Source organism: Oncorhynchus gorbuscha, linkage group LG11, assembly GCF_021184085.1.
Source record: "Oncorhynchus gorbuscha isolate QuinsamMale2020 ecotype Even-year linkage group LG11, OgorEven_v1.0, whole genome shotgun sequence".
Taxonomy (NCBI): domain Eukaryota; kingdom Metazoa; phylum Chordata; class Actinopteri; order Salmoniformes; family Salmonidae; genus Oncorhynchus; species Oncorhynchus gorbuscha.
In genome coordinates this window covers 86339491-86358063 of record NC_060183.1, presented here as the reverse complement: position 1 = coordinate 86358063, position 18573 = coordinate 86339491, and the positions used below count along the sequence as shown (strand labels likewise).

Sequence of the window (18573 nt, the reverse complement as noted above, 5' to 3'; positions counted from 1 at the left end):
TTTCTACATTGTAGAACAATAGTGTAGATATCAAAACTATGAAATAACACATCGAATCATGTAGTAACCAAAAAAAATGGAAACAAAAAAATAAAATAATAATTTGGTTCTTCAAAGTAGCCTTGATGACAGCTTTTCATTCTCTCAACCAGCTTCATAAGGTAGTCACCTGAAATGCATTTTAATTAAGAGGTGTGCCGTAAAGTTATTTTGTGGAATTTCTTTCCTTCTTAATGCGTTTGAGCCAATCAGTTGACTTGTGACAAGGAGACACAGAAGAAGACAGCTCTATTTGGCAAAAGACCAAGTCCATATTATGGCAAGAACAGCTCAAATAAGCAAAGTGAAACGACAGACCATCATTACTTTAAGACATGAAGGTCAGTCAATACAGAAAATGTCTAGAACTTTGAAAGTTTCTTAAAGGGCAGTCACAAAAACCATCAAGTGCTATGATGAAACTGGCTCTCATGAGGTCCGTCACAGGAAAGGAAGACCCAGAGTTACCTCTGCTGTTGAGGATAAGTTCATTAGAGTTACCAGCCTCAGAAATTACAGCCCAAATAAATGCTTCACAGAGTTCAAGTAACAGATACATCTCAACATCAACTGTTCAGAGGAGACTGTGTGAATCAGGCCTTCATGGTCGAATTGCTGCAAAGAAACCACTACTAAAAGACACCAATAATAAGAAGAGACTTGCTTGGGCCAAGAAACAAGAGCAATGGACATTATAACGATGGAAATGTGTCCTTTGGTCTGATGAGTCCAAATAAAAAAATGTTGGTTTACCGCAGAGTCTTTGTGAGACGCAGAGTAGGTGGACGGATGATCTCCACATGTGTGGTTCCCACCGTGAAGGAAGAGGTGTGGGGGTGCTTTGATGGTGACACAGTGATTTATTTAGAATTCAAGGCACACTTAATAAGCATGGCTACCACAGAATTCTGCAGCAATATGCCATCCCATCTGGTTTGTGCTTAGTGGGACTACCATTTGTTTTTCAACAGGACAATGACCCCAAACACACCTCCAGTCCTTGAAAGGGCAATTTGACCAAGAAGAAGGAGAGTGATTGAGCTCTGCATCAGATGACTAGGCCTCCACAATCACCCAACCTCAACCCAATTGAGATGGTTTGGGATGAATTGGACCGCAGAGTGAAGGAAAAGCATCCAAGCATATGTGGAAACTCCTTCAAGACTGTTCGAAAAGCATTCCAGGTGAAGCTGGTTGAGAGAATGCGAATGCAAGAGTGTGCTAAGCTGTCACCAAGGCAAAAGGTGGCTACATTGAAGAATTTAAAATATATTTGGTTTTGTTTTAACACTTTTTTGGCTACTACATAACTCCATATGTGTTATTTCATAGCATCTTCGTTGTTATTCTACAATGTAAAAAATAGTAAAAATAAAGAACAGCCCATGATTGAGTAGGTGTTCTAAAACTATTGACTGGTACGAAATAAACAATTATATATTACACATCATAATGTTTTAATAATCACGATCGGACAAGGGTTGACATATCACAACCTTATAATACAGAGCTTTCAATAACCCCTGTATCCTGAGATGGAATAGGTGTACGGTATCCATATTAGGACAGTCTCAGCAGGAGTTGTTTCAGTCTCAGCAAGAGATGTTTCAGTCTCAGCAGGAGTTGTTTCAGTCTCAGCAGGAGTTGCAACTGTCTCATGTGTCATTCGTTAAAATGACGTTGTCCTAATATGGACATGGTACAGCAAATGTAGTTAATTTCTCAATGGGGACATTAATTGGAGATTAATTTAGACCTTCAATCAACTATTCATTCAACTGATGGCTTTAGTGGCAATGAACTGAAGGGAACGCCTGTAGTGTGGTTGTTAAGGTGAGTTTACCTGTAGTGTGGTTGTTAAGGTGAGGTTACCTGTAATGTGGTTGTTAAGGTGAGTTTACCTGCAGTGTGGTTGTTAAGGTGAGTTTACCTGTAATGTGGTTGTTAAGGTGAGTTTACCTGTAATGTGGTTGTTAAGGTGAGGTTCCCTGTAATGTGGTTGTTAAGGTGAGGTTCCCTGCAGTGTGGTTGTTAAGGTGAGTTTACCTGCAGTGTGGTTGTTAAGGTGAGTTTACCTGCAGTGTGGTTGTTAAGGTGAGTTTACCTGCAGTGTGGTTGTTAAGGTGAGTTTACCTGTAATGAGGTTGTTAAGGTGAGGTTACCTGCAGTGTGGTTGTTAAGGTGAGTTTACCTGTAATGTGGTTGTTAAGGTGAGGTTACCTGCAGTGTGGTTGTTAAGGTGAGTTTACCTGCAATGTGGTTGTTAAGGTGAGTTTACCTGCAGTGTGGTTGTTAAGGTGAGGTTACCTGTAATGTGGTTAGGGTGAGGTTACCTGCAGTGTGGTGGTTAAGGTGAGTTTACCTGCAATGTGGTTGTTAAGGTGAGTTTACCTGCAGTGTGGTTGTTAAGGTGATGTTACCTGTAATGTGGTTAGGGTGAGGTTACCTGCAGTGTGGTGGTTAAGGTGAGGTTACCTGTAGTGTGGTTGTTAAGCTGAGGTTACCTGTAGTGTGGTTGTTATAGTTAAGGTGAGGTTACCTGCAGTGTGGTGGTTAAGGTGAGTTTACCTGCAGTGTGGCTGTTAAGGTGAGGTTACCTGCAGTGTGGTTGTTAAGGTGAGTTTACCTGCAGTGTGGTTGTTAAGGTGAGTTTACCTGCAGTGTGGTTGTTAAGGTGAGTTTACCTGCAGTGTGGTTGTTAAGGTGAGTTTACCTGCAGTGTGGTTGTTAAGGTGAGTTTACCTGTAATGTGGTTAGGGTGAGGCACCCTGTAATGAGGTTGTCATGGCAAGGTGAGTTTACCTATAATGTGGTTAAGGTGAGGCACCCTGTAATGTGGTTAGGGTGAGGTTACCTGTAGTGTGGTTGTTAAGGTGAGGTTACCTGTAGTGTGGTTAGGGTGAGGTTACCTGTAGTGTGGTTGTTATAGTTAAGGTGAGGTTACCTGTAGTGTGGTTGTTATAGTTAAGGTGAGGTTACCTGCAATGTGGTTGCTATAGTTAAGGTGAGGTTACCTGTAGTGTGGTTGCTATAGTTAAGGTGATGTTACCTGTAATGTGGTTGCTATAGTTAAGGTGAGGTTACCTGTAGTGTGGTTGTTAAGGTGAGGTTACCTGTAGTGTGGTTGTTATAGTTAAGGTGAGGTTACCTGCAGTGTGGCTGTTAAGGTGAGTATACCTGTAGTGTGGTTGTTATAGTTAAGGTGAGGTTACCTGCAGTGTGGTGGTTAAGGTGAGGTTACCTGCAGTGTGGTTGTTAAGGTGAGTTTACCTGCAGTGTGGTTGTTAAGGTGAGTTTACCTGCAGTGTGGTTGTTAAGGTGAGTTTACCTGCAGTGTGGCTGTTAAGGTGAGGTTACCTGCAGTGTGGTTGTTAAGGTGAGTTTACCTGCAGTGTGGTTGTTAAGGTGAGTTTACCTGTAATGTGGTTAGGGTGAGGCACCCTGTAATGAGGTTGTCATGGCAAGGTGAGTTGACCTATAATGTGGTTACGGTGAGGCACCCTGTAATGTGGTTAGGGTGAGGTTACCTGTAGTGTGGTTGTTAAGGTGAGGTTACCTGTAGTGTGGTTGTTAAGGTGAGGTTACCTGTAGTGTGGTTGTTAAGGTGAGATTACCTGTAGTGTGGTTAGGGTGAAGTTACCTGTAGTGTGGTTAGGGTGAGGTTACTTGTAGTGTGGTTGTTAAGGTGAGGTTACCTGTAGTGTGGTTAGGGTGAGGTTACCTGTAGTGTGGTTGTTATAGTTAAGGTGAGGTTACCTGTAGTGTGGTTGTTATAGTTAAGGTGAGGTCACCTGCAGTGTGGTTGTTAAGGTTAGGTTACCTGTAGTGTGGTTGTTAAGGTGAGGTTACCTGTAGTGTGGTTAGGGTGAGGTTACCTGTAGTGTGGTTGTTATAGTTAAGGTGAGGTTACCTGCAGTGTGGTTGTTAAGGTTAGGTTACCTGTAGTGTGGTTGTTAAGGTGAGGTTACATGTAGTGTTGTTATAGTTAGGTGAGGTTACCTGTAGTGTGGTTGTTATAGTTAAGGTGAGGTTACCAGTAGTGTGGTTGTTATAGTTAAGGTGAGGTTACCTGCAATGTGGTTGCTATAGTTAAGGTGAGGTTACCTGTAGTGTGGTTGCTATAGTTAAGGTGATGTTACCTGTAATGTGGTTGCTATAGTTAAGGTGAGATTACCTGTAGTGTGGTTGTTAAGGTGAGGTTACCTGTAGTGTGGTTGTTAAGGTGAGGTTACCTGTAGTGTGGTTGTTATAGTTAAGGTGAGGTTACCTGTAGTGTGGTTGTTATAGTTAAGGTGAGGTTACCTGCAATGTGGTTGCTATAGTTAAGGTGAGGTTACCTGTAGTGTGGTTGTTATAGTTAAGGTGATGTTACCTGTAGTGTGGTTGTTATAGTTAAGGTGAGGTTACCTGTAGTGTGGTTGTTATAGTTAAGGTGAGGTTACCTGTAGTGTGGTTGTTAAGGTGAGGTTACCTGTAGTGTGGTTGTTATAGTTAAGGTGATGTTACCTGTAATGTGGTTGCTATAGTTAAGGTGAGGTTACCTGTAGTGTGGTTGTTATAGTTAAGGTGAGGTTACCTGTAATGTGGTTGCTATAGTTAAAGTTAAGGTGAGGTTACCTGTCGTGTGGTTGTTAAGGTGAGGTTACCTGTAATGTGGTTGTTAAGGTGAGGTTACCTGTAGTGTGGTTGTTATAGTTAAGGTGAGGTTACCTGTAGTGTGGTTGTTATAGTTAAGGTGATGTTACCTGTAATGTGGTTGCTATAGTTAAGGTGAGGTTACCTGTAATGTGGTTGCTATAGTTAAGGTGAGGTTACCTGTAGTGTGGTTGCTATAGTTAAGGTGAGGTTACCTGTAGTGTGGTTGTTAAGGTGAGTTTACCTGTCGTGTGGTTGTTAAGGTGAGGTTACATGTAATGTGGTTGTTAAGGTGAGGTTACCTGTAATGTGGTTGTTATAGTTAAGGTGAGGTTACCTGTAATGTGGTTGTTATAGTTAAGGTGAGGTTACCTGTAATGTGGTTGCTATAGTTATGGTGAGGTTACCTGTAGTGTGGTTGCTATAGTTAAGGTGAGGTTACCTGTAATGTGGTTGCTATAGTTAAGGTGAGGTTACCTGTAGTGTGGTTGTTATAGTTAAGGTGAGGTTACCTGTAGTGTGGTTGTTAAGGTGAGGTTACCTGTCGTGTGGTTGCTGGTCTCCTCTGCAGGATGCTGCTTGTTGGTCTCCTCTGTCTCATTGATCTGATGGAGGTCTTCAAACTCCCCCCATCGTGTCATCCCCCTGACAGACAGAGAGGGTTTAGCCTGAGTGATGCTTGTATTACTCCATTTGAACTATGACATAATGCATGATAAAGGTCAAAGGTCAAAGGTAACCTCTTGCGTCCATGAGGACTGACTGGACTGACTGGGTCAGGTGACAGTAGGCTGGTGATCGGTTGTTGTTTGTCATCCTGTATTTTGAGCCTGATGGGCTGCCGTACTCCCCAGGAGATATTCAGGAATCCCTCGAACACCACCTCTCCATCTCTCTAGTGGACATAAACACAGTTCTTAGTCTTAACATTTCAAATATAACATATAGTGTATGTTGATTAGGTTTTAACAGTACAGAGCTGTAAACACGTTGGTTAGGTTTTAACGGTACAGAGCTGTAAACACGTTGGTTAGGTTTTAACAGTACAGAGCTGTAAACACGTTGGTTAGGTTTTAACAGTACAGAGCTGTAAACACGTTGATTAGGTTTTAACGGTACAGAGCTGTAAACACGTTGGTTAGGTTTTAACGGTACAGAGCTGTAAACACGTTGATTAGGTTTTAACAGTACAGAGCTGTAAACACGTTGATTAGGTTTTAACGGTACAGAGCTGTAAACACGTTGGTTAGGTTTTAACATTACAGAGCTGTAAACAGGTTTTTACAGAGCTGTAAACACGTTTAGGTTTTAACAGTACAGAGCTGTAAACACGTTGGTTAGGTTTTAACATTACAGAGCTGTAAACACGTTGATTAGGTTTTAACAGTACAGAGCTGTAAACACGTTGGTTAGGTTTTAACAGTACAGAGCTGTAAACACGTTGGTTAGGTTTTAACAGTACAGAGCTGTAAACACGTTGGTTAGGTTTTAACAGTACAGAGCTGTAAACACGTTGGTTAGGTTTTAACAGTACAGAGCTGTAAACACGTTGGTTAGGTTTTAACAGTACAGAGCTGTAAACACGTTGGTTAGGTTTTAACAGTACAGAGCTGTAAACACGTTGGTTAGGTTTTAACAGTACAGAGCTGTAAACACGTTGGTTAGGTTTTAACAGTACAGAGCTGTAAACACGTTGGTTAGGTTTTAACATTACAGAGCTGTAAACACGTTGGTTAGGTTTTAACAGTACAGAGCTGTAAACACGTTGGTTAGGTTTTAACAGTACAGAGCTGTAAACACGTTGGTTAGGTTTTAACAGTACAGAGCTGTAAACACGTTGGTTAGGTTTTAACATTACAGAGCTGTAAACACGTTGGTTAGGTTTTAACAGTACAGAGCTGTAAACACGTTGGTTAGGTTTTAACAGTACAGAGCTGTAAACACGTTGGTTAGGTTTTAACAGTACAGAGCTGTAAACACGTTGGTTAGGTTTTAACAGTACAGAGCTGTAAACACGTTGGTTAGGTTTTAACAGTACAGAGCTGTAAACACGTTGGTTAGGTTTTAACAGTACAGAGCTGTAAACACGTTGGTTAGGTTTTAACAGTACAGAGCTGTAAACACGTTGGTTAGGTTTTTACAGAGCTGTAAACACGTTGGTTAGGTTTTAACATTACAGAGCTGTAAACACGTTGGTTAGGTTTTAACAGTACAGAGCTGTAAACACGTTGGTTAGGTTTTAACATTACAGAGCTGTAAACACGTTGGTTAGGTTTTAACAGTACAGAGCTGTAAACACGTTGGTTAGGTTTTAACAGTACAGAGCTGTAAACACGTTGGGTAGGTTTTAACAGTACAGAGCTGTAAACACGTTGGATTTAGGTTTTAACAGTACAGAGCTGCTGTAAACACGTTGGTTAGGTTTTAACATTACAGAGCTGTAAACACGTTGGTTAGGTTTTAACAGTACAGAGCTGTAAACACGTTGGTTAGGTTTTAACAGTACAGAGCTGTAAACACGTTGGGTAGGTTTTAACAGTACAGAGCTGTAAACACGTTGGTTAGGTTTTAACGGTACAGAGCTGTAAACACGTTGGTTAGGTTTTAACGGTACAGAGCTGTAAACACGTTGGTTAGGTTTTAACTGTACAGAGCTGTAAACACCTTGGTTAGGTTTTAACAGTACAGAGCTGTAAACACGTTGGTTAGGTTTTAACATTACAGAGCTGTAAACACCTTGGTTAGGTTTTAACAGTACAGAGCTGTAAACACGTTGGTTAGGTTTTAACATTACAGAGCTGTAAACACCTTGGTTAGGTTTTAACAGTACAGAGCTGTAAACACGTTGGTTAGGTTTTAACGGTACAGAGCTGTAAACATGTTGGTTAGGTTTTAACAGTACAGAGCTGTAAACATGTTGGTTAGGTTTTAACAGTACAGAGCTGTAAACATGTTGGTTAGGTTTTAACAGTACAGAGCTGTAAACACGTTGGTTAGGTTTTAACGGTACAGAGCTGTAAACACGTTGGTTAGGTTTTAACAGTACAGAGCTGTAAACACGTTGGTTAGGTTTTAACAGTACAGAGCTGTAAACACGTTGGTTAGGTTTTAACAGTACAGAGCTGTAAACACGTTGGTTAGGTTTTTCTGACATTGGTCGTTTCACTGATATCCTTGCATCAACCTTGGATTTGATTGGGTGATTAATTTCTATTGGGTGTTTTCAACATAAGTTAAATAAAAAATGAGAACCACTCACTAACACCTGACTTGTTGAATACTTGATACTCCATCTACAGTATCTGTGTCCCCTCATCTATAATACCACAGACTGACCAGTTCCCCTGTATCTCCTCATCTATAAGACCACAGACTGACCAGTTCACCTGTATTCCCTCATCTATAAGACCAGACTGACCAGTTCACCTGTATTCCCTCATCTATAAGACCAGACTGACCAGTTCACCTGTATCTCCTCATCTATAAGACCAGACTGACCAGTTCACCTGTATCCCCTCATCTATAAGACCACAGACTGACCAGTTCACCTGTGTCCCCTCATCTATCTATAGTGGTTCTGTAGCTCAGTTGGTAGAGCATGGCGCTTGTAACGCCAGGGTAGTGGGTTCGATTCCCGGGACCACCCATACGTAGAATGTATGCACACATGACTGTAAGTCGCTTTGGATAAAAGCGTCTGCTAAATGGCATATTATATATTATATTATATAAGACCAGACTGACCAGTTCACCTGTATTCCCTCATCTATAAGACCACAGACTGACCAGTTCACCTGTATCTCCTCATCTATAATACCACAGACTGACCAGTTCACCTGTATCTCCTCATCTATAAGACCAGACTGACCAGTTCACCTGTATCCCCTCATCTATAAGACCACAGACAACCCGTTCATATGACACCCTAATTGATCATATTTGTACTAATTCTTTGAATAATGTGGCTAATAAAGGTATAGGTTCAGGAAACCTTGGTTTACAAAACGTTCTCTGTAAAAGAAAAAAAGCAGTTCCTCTCCCCTGAATTCTGCAAATTACAAAAAGTGTATGAGCAAATTTAATCTCCTACTTCAGATTTCCCCAAAAATATATTTTCCTAACATATTCCAAGAATCCTTAAATAATATATACATTTAACATGGAAAATCATCAATCAACTGTTAGGCATCTACAACTAGAAGTAGGCATCTACAACTAGAAATAGGCATCTACAACTAGAAATAGGCATCTACAACTAGAAATAGGCATCTACAACTAGAAATAGGCATCTACAACTATTCCATCTCAATGTATTGTGGGAAATAAGACCTATAGTCATCTTGACTGTATTTCATGTTAATTTAAAAACTTTTTTGTGAATGTTGGTTTGTCTCTGTCAAAGAAAATAGAGCACTGATGTAAATCTCCTGGATTACATTACGGGACAGAAAATAGAGCACTGATGTAAATCTCCTGGATTACATTAAGGGACAGAAAATAGAGCACTGATGTAAATCTCCTGGATTACATTAAGGGACAGAAAATAGAGCACTGATGTAAATCTCCTGGATTACATTACGGGACAGAAAATAGAGCACTGATGTAAATCTCCTGGATTACATTACGGGACAGAAAATAGAGCACTGATGTAAATCTCCTGGATTACATTAAGGGACAGAAAATAGAGCACTGATGTAAATCTCCTGGATTACATTACGGGACAGAAAATAGAGCACTGATGTAAATCTCCTGGATTACATTAAGGGACAGAAAATATTACATCTGACAGAAGTTTGAGCACTGATGTAAATCTCCTGGATTACATTACGGGACAGAAAATAGAGCATTGATGTAAATCTCCTGGATTACATTACGGGACAGAAAATAGAGCACTGATGTAAATCTCCTGGATTACATTACGGGACAGAAAATAGAGCACTGATGTAAATCTCCTGGATTACATTACGGAACAGAAAATAGAGCACTGATGTAAATCTCCTGGATTACATTAAGGGACAGAAAATAGAGCACTGATGTAAATCTCCTGGATTACATTAAGGGACAGAAAATAGAGCACTGATGTAAATCTCCTGGATTACATTAAGGGACAGAAAATAGAGCACTGATGTAAATCTCCTGGATTACATTACGGGACAGAAAATAGAGCACTGATGTAAATCTCCTGGATTACATTACGGGACAGAAAATAGAGCACTGATGTAAATCTCCTGGATTACATTACGGGACAGAAAATAGAGCACTGATGTAAATCTCCTGGATTACATTACGGGACAGAAAATAGAGCACTGATGTAAATCTAGAGCACTGGATTACATTACGGGACAGAAAATAGAGCACTGATGTAAATCTCCTGGATTACATTAAGGGACAGAAAATAGAGCACTGATGTAAATCTCCTGGATTACATTACGGGACAGAAAATAGAGCACTGATGTAAATCTCCTGGATTACATTACGGGACAGAAAATAGAGCACTGATGTAAATCTCCTGGATTACATTAAGGGACAGAAAATAGAGCACTGATGTAAATCTCCTGGATTACATTACGGGACAGAAAATAGAGCACTGATGTAAATCTCCTGGATTACATTACGGGACAGAAAATAGAGCACTGATGTAAATCTCCTGGATTACATTATGGGACAGAAAATAGAGCACTGATGTAAATCTCCTGGATTACATTACGGGACAGAAAATAGAGCACTGATGTAAATCTCCTGGATTACATTACGGGACAGAAAATAGAGCACTGATGTAAATCTCCTGGATTACATTACGGGACAGAAAATAGAGCACTGATGTAAATCTCCTGGATTACATTAAGGGACAGAAAATAGAGCACTGATGTAAATCTCCTGGATTACATTAAGGGACAGAAAATAGAGCACTGATGTAAATCTCCTGGATTACATTAAGGGACAGAAAATAGAGCACTGATGTAAATCTCCTGGATTACATTACGGGACAGAAAATAGAGCACTGATGTAAATCTCCTGGATTACATTAAGGGACAGAAAATAGAGCACTGATGTAAATCTCCTGGATTACATTAAGGGACATGTCCCTCCTCTGTTTCCATTTGATCCTCCTGGTGTAATGGAGGGGATGGAGGTAATTGGTAACTTAGAGATATCAGCAGCAGGTCATGATGAGATTGGTGCCTCTTTGCTGAGCCCAAAATTATCCCCCTCTATAGATCTGGGGATCCCAGATTATTTTTTACAAATTACCTCCCCATATCAGTACTATGTTTTTATAAAATCCTAGAAACATGGTGATTAAGAGAATATTGATTATAATGAATATAAGAGAATGTTGAAGCATTTAAATCAACCCTTTAGTCTATATGAGAACTCATATGGTTTTGGTAAAAACCACTCCACAAATGTGGCTCTTTTGCAACTCGTTGATCAAATCTTTACTGCCCTTTAAAACAATGAATACGCTCTTGGCATATTTTGATATTGATCTAAAGCGTTTGGTTGGTCATGAAATATTACTTTCCAAATTGCATTACTACAGTTTCATGGTTATACAGATAATTATACAGCTCATTCTGAAAGTATTCTGACCCCTTCCCTTCCCACGTTTTGTTTCAGCCTTATTTAAAAATGGAGTCAATCATTTTTTTTACATTCAAAAAAGAAAAATCCTCATCAATTTACACACAATACCCGAAAATGACAAAGTGAAAACAGGTTTAAATAATTTGTTTAACATTTCTAAAAACTACAAAAATTAAAACGTATTGACATAGTAATTCATTTGCTATGAGACTCTACATTGAGCTCAGGTGCATCCTGTTTCCACTAATCATCCTTGAGATGTTTCTACAACTTGATTGGTGTCCACCTGTGGTAAATTCAATTAGTAGGATATGATTTGTAAAGGCACACCGTTGTCTTTATAAGGTTCCACAGTTGATAGCGCATGTCAGAGCAAACACCATGCAATGTCGAAGGAATCGTCCGTAGAGCTCCGACACAGGATTCTGTCGAGGCAGAGATCTGGGGAAGGTTCTGTGAAAACCAAAAATGTTCTGCCGCATTGAAGGTCCCCAAGAACACAGTGGCCTCCGTCATTATTAAACGACAGAAGTTTGGAACCACCAGGACTCTTCCTAGAGATGGCCGCACTGCCAAACTTAGCAATCGGGGGAGAAGGGCCTTGGTCAAGGCGGTGACCAAGAAACCGATAGTCACTCTCACAGAGTTCCTCTGTGGAGATGGGAAAACCTTCCAGAAGGACAACCATCTCTGCAGTACTCCATCAATCAGGCCTTTATGGTAGTGGCCAGACGTAAGCCACTCTTCAGTAAAAGGCACATGACAGCCCGCTTGGAGTTTGCAAAAAAGGTACCTAAAGGACTCTCAGACTATGTGAAATAATATTCTCTGGTCTGATGAAACCAAGATGGAACTCTTTGGCTTGAATGGCAAGCATCACATCTAGAGGAAACCTGGCACCATCCCTGCAGTGAAGCATGGTGGTGGCAGCCTCATGCTGTGGGGATGTTTTTCAGTGATGGGGACTGGGAGACTAGTCAGGATCAAGGGAAAGATGAAAAGTGCAATGTACAGAGAGAAACTTGATGAACACCTGCCCCAGAGCGCACAGGACCTCAGACTGGGGTGAAGGTTCACCTTCCAACAGGACAACGACCCTAAACACACAGCCAAGACAATGCAATAGTGGTTTCGGGACAAGTCTCTGAATGTCCTTGAGTGGCCCAGCCAGAGCCCAGACTTGAACCCGATCTAACATCTCTGGAGATACCTGACAATAGCTGTGCAATGACGCTCCCCATCCAACCTGACAGAGCTTGAGAGTATCTGCAGAGAATAATGGGAGAAACTCTCCAAATACAGGTGTGCCAAGCTTGTAGCGTAATACCCAAGAAGACTGGAGGCTGTAATCGCTGTCAAAGGTGCTTCAACAAAGTACTGAGTAAAGAGTCTGAATACTTATGTAAATGAGATATTTCAGCTTTTTATATATATATAAATTAGCAATAAAATTCTAAACCTGTTTTTGCTTTGTCATTATAGGGTATTGTGTGTAGATTGATGAGGGAAAAAACATATTGAATCCATTTTAGAATAAGGCTGTAATGTAACAAAATGTGGTCTGAATACTTTCCGAATGCACTGTCGTTATGTTTATGATAGAGAACCATTTGTTTATGCATTTGTTTATCACACTAAAATGAATGAAGCCAACTGGATTTATCACACTAAAATGAATGAAACCAACTGGATTTATCACACTAAAATGAATGAAACCAACTGGATTTATCACACTAAAATTAATGAAACCAACTGGATTTATCACACTAAAATGAATGAAACCAACTGGATTTATCACACTAAAATGAATGAAACCAACTGCATTTATCACACTAAAATGAAAGAAACCAACTCAGGAATGGACACATTTCTGAATGGTTCCAGAAAAACAAATGATATTTAAATATAAAAAAGATCTAACTGTATTGTATTCACTAGTAAGAATAAGAAAGATTGTAAAGAAAAAAAAGAGCCAGAATCTCAATTGGTGGCAATGAAATGGACCAAGGCACATCCACTAGATTCGTCTGAGTTGTAATTGATGAGAAGGTATCCTGGAAAAATCATTCTCATTCAGTCTGAAGTGAAGTGATGAAATGTGTTGGTTTCATCAGAAAGATTACTGGTTTGGTTCATCAGGCTTGCTTCCTAACTCTTTACTGTAGCTTCATTTACCCATTTCTCATTTACTGTAATATTGTCTGGGCCAGTACATTTGCCTCCTACCTACACAAATTACTCATCATCCAAAATACATTTGCAAGACAAGCCACCTCTAATTACGTGGCTCCATCTGCACCTTTGTTTAAGAAACTCTATCTTGCCTATTTACGACATTAATGTACGCCAATTATTATTATTATCTGCAAATACTCATACCTCCCAGACAGTTTACCAAAACCCTTCAATGGATTCTACCAGGTCCCAGACAGTTTACCTAAACCCTTCAATGGATTCTACCAGGTCCCAGACAGTTTACCTAAACCCTTCAATGGATTCTACCAGGTCCCAGTTTACCTAAACCCTTCAATGGATTCTACCAGGTCCCAGACAGTCCTAAACCCTCCAATGGATTCTACCAGGTCCCAGACAGTTTACCTAAACCCTTCAATGGATTCTACCAGGTCCCAGACAGTTTACCTAAACCCTTCAATGGATTCTACCAGGTCCCAGACAGTTTACCTAAACCCTTCAATGGATTCTACCAGGTCCCAGACAGTTTACCTAAACCCTTCAATGGATTCTACCAGGTCCCAGTTTACCTAAACCCTTCAATGGATTGTACCAGGTCCCAGTTTACCTAAACCCTTCAATGGATTCTACCAGGTCCCAGTTTACCTAAACCCTCCAATGGATTCTACCAGGTCCCAGTTTACCTAAACCCTTCAATGGATTCTACCAGGTCCCAGACAGTTTACCTAAACCCTCCAATGGATTCTACCAGGTCCCAGTTTACCTAAACCCTTCAATGGATTCTACCAGGTCCCAGTTTACCTAAACCCTCCAATGGATTCTACCAGGTCCCAGTTTACCTAAACCCTTCAATGGATTCTACCAGGTCCCAGACAGTTTACCTAAACCCTCCAATGGATTCTACCAGGTCCCAGTTTACCTAAACCATTCAATGGATTCTACCAGGTCCCAGTTTACCTAAACCCTCCAATGGATTCTACCAGGTCCCAGTTTACCTAAACCCTTCAATGGATTATTCCAGGTCCCAGACAGTTTACCTAAACCCTCCAATGGATTCTACCAGGTCCCAGTTTACCTAAACCCTTCAATGGATTCTACCAGGTCCCAGACAGTTGACCAAACTAAACTACTCAGTAATCTCCTCCATGAAGACTGGGGGTCAGCCTGATGAACCAAACTACTCAGTAATCTCCTCCATGAAGACTGGGGGTCAGCCTGATGAACCAAACTACTCAGTAATCTCCTCCATGAAGACTGGAGGTCAGCCTGATGAACCAAACTACTCAGTAATCTCCTCCATGAAGACTGGGGTCAGCCTGATGGACCAAACTACTCAGTAATCTCCTCAATGAAGACTGGGGGTCAGCCTGATGGACCAAACTACTCAGTAATCTTCTCCATGAAGACTGGGGGTCAGCCTGATGAACCAAACTACTCAGTAATCTCCTCCATGAAGACTGGGGGTCAGCCTGATGGACCAAACTACTCAGTAATCTCCTCCATGAAGACTGGGGGTCAGCCTGATGAACCAAACTACTCAGTAATATCCATTGAGACTGGAGGTCAGCCTGATGAACCAAACTACTCAGTAATATCCTCCATAAAGACTAGGGGTCAGCCTGATGAACCATGAAGACTGGGGGTCAGCCTGATGAACCAAACTACTCAGTAATCTCCTCCATGAAGACTGGGGGTCAGCCTGATGAACCAAACTACTCAGTAATCTCCTCCATTAAGCCTGATGACCCAAACTACTCAGTAATCTCCTCCATGAAGACTGGGGGTCAGCCTGATGAACCAAACTACTCAGTAATCTCCTCCATGAAGACTGGAGGTCAGCCTGATGAACCAAACTACTCAGTAATCTCCTCCATGAAGACTGGGGATCAGCCTGATGAACCAAACTACTCAGTAATCTCCTCCATGAAGACTGGGGGTCAGCCTGATGAACCAAACTACTCAGTAATATCCTCCATGAAGACTGGAGGTCAGCCTGATGAACCATGAAGACTGGAGGTCAGCCTGATGAACCAAACTACTCAGTAATCTCCTCCATGAAGACTGGAGGTCAGCCTGATGAACCAAACTACTCAGTAATCTCCTCCATGAAGACTGGGGGTCAGCCTGATGAACCATGAAGACTAGGGGTCAGCCTGATGAACCATGAAGACTGGAGGTCAGCCTGATGAACCAAACTACTCAGTAATCTCCTCCATGAAGACTGGAGGTCAGCCTGATGAACCAAACTACTCAGTAATCTCCTCCATGAAGACTGGAGGTCAGCCTGATCAACCAAACTACTCAGTAATCTCCTCCATGAAGACTGGGGGTCAGCCTGATGACCCAAACTACTCAGTAATCTCCTCCATGAAGACTGGGGGTCAGCCTGATGAACCAAACTACTCAGTAATCTCCTCCATGAAGACTGGAGGTCAGCCTGATGAACCAAACTACTCAGTAATCTCCTCCATGAAGACTGGGGGTCAGCCTGATGAACCATAAAGACTGGGGGTCAGCCTGATGAACCAAACTACTCAGTAATCTCCATTGAGACTGGAGGTCAGCCTGATGGACCAAACTACTCAGTAATCTCCTCCATAAAGACTAGGGGTCAGCCTGATGAACCATAAAGACTGGGGGTCAGCCTGATGAACCAAACTACTCAGCAATCTCCATGGAGACTGGGGGTCAGCCTGATGAACCAAACTACTCAGTAATCTCCATTGAGACTGGAGGTCAGCCTGATGGACCAAACTACTCAGTAATATCCTCCATGAAGACTGGGGGTCAGCCTGATGGACCAAACTACTCAGTAATCTCCTCCATGGAGACTGGGGGTCAGCCTGATGAACCATGAAGACTGGGGGTCAGCCTGATGGACCAAACTACTCAGTAATCTCCTCCATGAAGACTGGGGGTCAGCCTGATGGACCAAACTACTCAGTAATATCCTCCATGAAGACTGGGGGTCAGCCTGATGGACCAAACTACTCAGTAATCTCCTCCATGAAGACTGGGGGTCAGCCTGATGGACCAAACTACTCAGTAATCTCCATTGAGACTGGAGGTCAGCCTGATGGACCAAACTACTCAGTAATATCCTCCATGAAGACTGGGGGTCAGCCTGATGGACCAAACTACTCAGTAATCTCCTCCATGGAGACTGGGGGTCAGCCTGATGAACCATGAAGACTGGGGGTGAGCCTGATGGACCAAACTACTCAGTAATCTCCTCCATGAAGACTGGGGGTCAGCCTGATGGACCAAACTACTCAGTAATCTCCTCCATGGAGACTGGGGGTCAGCCTGATGAACCATGAAGACTGGGGGTCAGCCTGATGGACCAAACTACTCAGTAATCTCCTCCATGAGGACTGGGGGTCAGCCTGATGGACCAAACTACTCAGTAATATCCTCCATGAAGACTGGGGGTCAGCCTGATGGACCAAACTACTCAGTAATCTCCTCCATGGAGACTGGGGGTCAGCCTGATGAACCATGAAGACTGGGGGTCAGCCTGATGGACCAAACTACTCAGTAATCTCTTCCATGAAGACTGGGGGTCAGCCTGATGGACCAAACTACTCAGTAATCTCCTCCATGGAGACTGGGGGTCAGCCTGATGAACCATGAAGACTGGGGGTCAGCCTGATGGACCAAACTACTCAGTAATCTCCTCCATGGAGACTGGGGGTCAGCCTGATGAACCATGAAGACTGGGGGTCAGCCTGATGGACCAAACTACTCAGTAATCTCCTCCATGAGGACTGGGGGTCAGCCTGATGGACCAAACTACTCAGTAATATCCTCCATGAAGACTGGGGGTCAGCCTGATGGACCAAACTACTCAGTAATCTCCTCCATGGAGACTGGGGTCAGCCTGATGGACCAAACTACTCAGTAATATCCTCCATGGAGACTGGGGGTCAGCCTGATGGACCAAACTACTCAGTAATATCCTCCATGAAGACTGGGGGTCAGCCTGATGGACCAAACTACTCAGTAATCTCCTCCATGAAGACTGGGGGTCAGCCTGATGGACCAAACTACTCAGTAATCTCCTCCATGGAGACTGGGGGTCAGCCTGATGAACCATGAAGACTGGGGGTCAGCCTGATGGACCAAACTACTCAGTAATCTCCTCCATGAGGACTGGGGGTCAGCCTGATGGACCAAACTACTCAGTAATATCCTCCATGAAGACTGGGGGTCAGCCTGATGGACCAAACTACTCAGTAATCTCCTCCATGGAGACTGGGGTCAGCCTGATGGACCAAACTACTCAGTAATATCCTCCATTGAGACTGGGGGTCAGCCTGATGGACCAAACTACTCAGTAATCTCCTCCATGGAGACTGGGGGTCAGCCTGATGGACCAAACTACTCAGTAATATCCTCCATGAAGACTGGGGGTCAGCCTGATGGACCAAACTACTCAGTAATATCCTCCATGGAGACTGGGGTCAGCCTGATGGACCAAACTACTCAGTAATATCCTCCATGGAGACTGGGGTCAGCCTGATGGACCAAACTACTCAGTAATATCCTCCATGGAGACTGGGGGTCAGCCTGATGGACCAAACTACTCAGTAATCTCCATTGAGACTGGGGGTCAGCCTGTTGAACCAAACTACTCAGTAATATCCTCCATATAACCTAACTCTCACATTCACATAAAAAAAGTATACATTGATAATGAGTTGTTTGTGTTATCTGTTGTAAAACACGTGTTTAATTGTTGTACTTGTGTATATAGTTTTTTGTGGTTTGGTTTCATATCAGCCCGGTTTCACCACACCGGTGTTTGTATTTATTAGTTTTCAAATAAATTAAACTTGAACTAAAATGTAAACTGCAGAAGTTTCGAAGTTTGATTTAATTAGTAAATATTTAATTTGTTTTTATTACTTGTTTTCTTTGGTGCAAATAAAACATGTAAATAATTCAACGGAGCAGCGAGGGTCAACCTACCTCATAGAAGACAAGATGCTGCTGGGTCTTGTCTTTCAGAAAACAGTTGTATGTGTTCAGCAATGACAAGAACTCAGCCCTGTCAGATACACAAGGTACACAGTAAATCAAGGATAGTTGAAATCAGAGTTTAAAAAACAATATTGT

General features: G+C 42.0%; 1 protein-coding gene across 8 annotated transcripts in view; it reads right to left on the bottom strand.

Annotated features, from left to right (window-relative positions):
* Nucleotides 1-18573, bottom strand: part of rassf6 (Ras association domain family member 6) — a 50601-nt gene that overhangs the window by 29124 nt on the left and 2904 nt on the right. For all 8 annotated transcript variants that reach the window (XM_046290702.1, XM_046290695.1, XM_046290694.1 and 5 more), the window contains 3 exons: nt 18427-18505; nt 5415-5569; nt 5216-5319 (listed from right to left, as the gene is read on the bottom strand). In XM_046290702.1, the coding sequence (XP_046146658.1) occupies nt 5216-5319; nt 5415-5569; nt 18427-18505 (338 nt within the window). The remainder of the gene's footprint in view (nt 1-5215; nt 5320-5414; nt 5570-18426; nt 18506-18573) is intronic.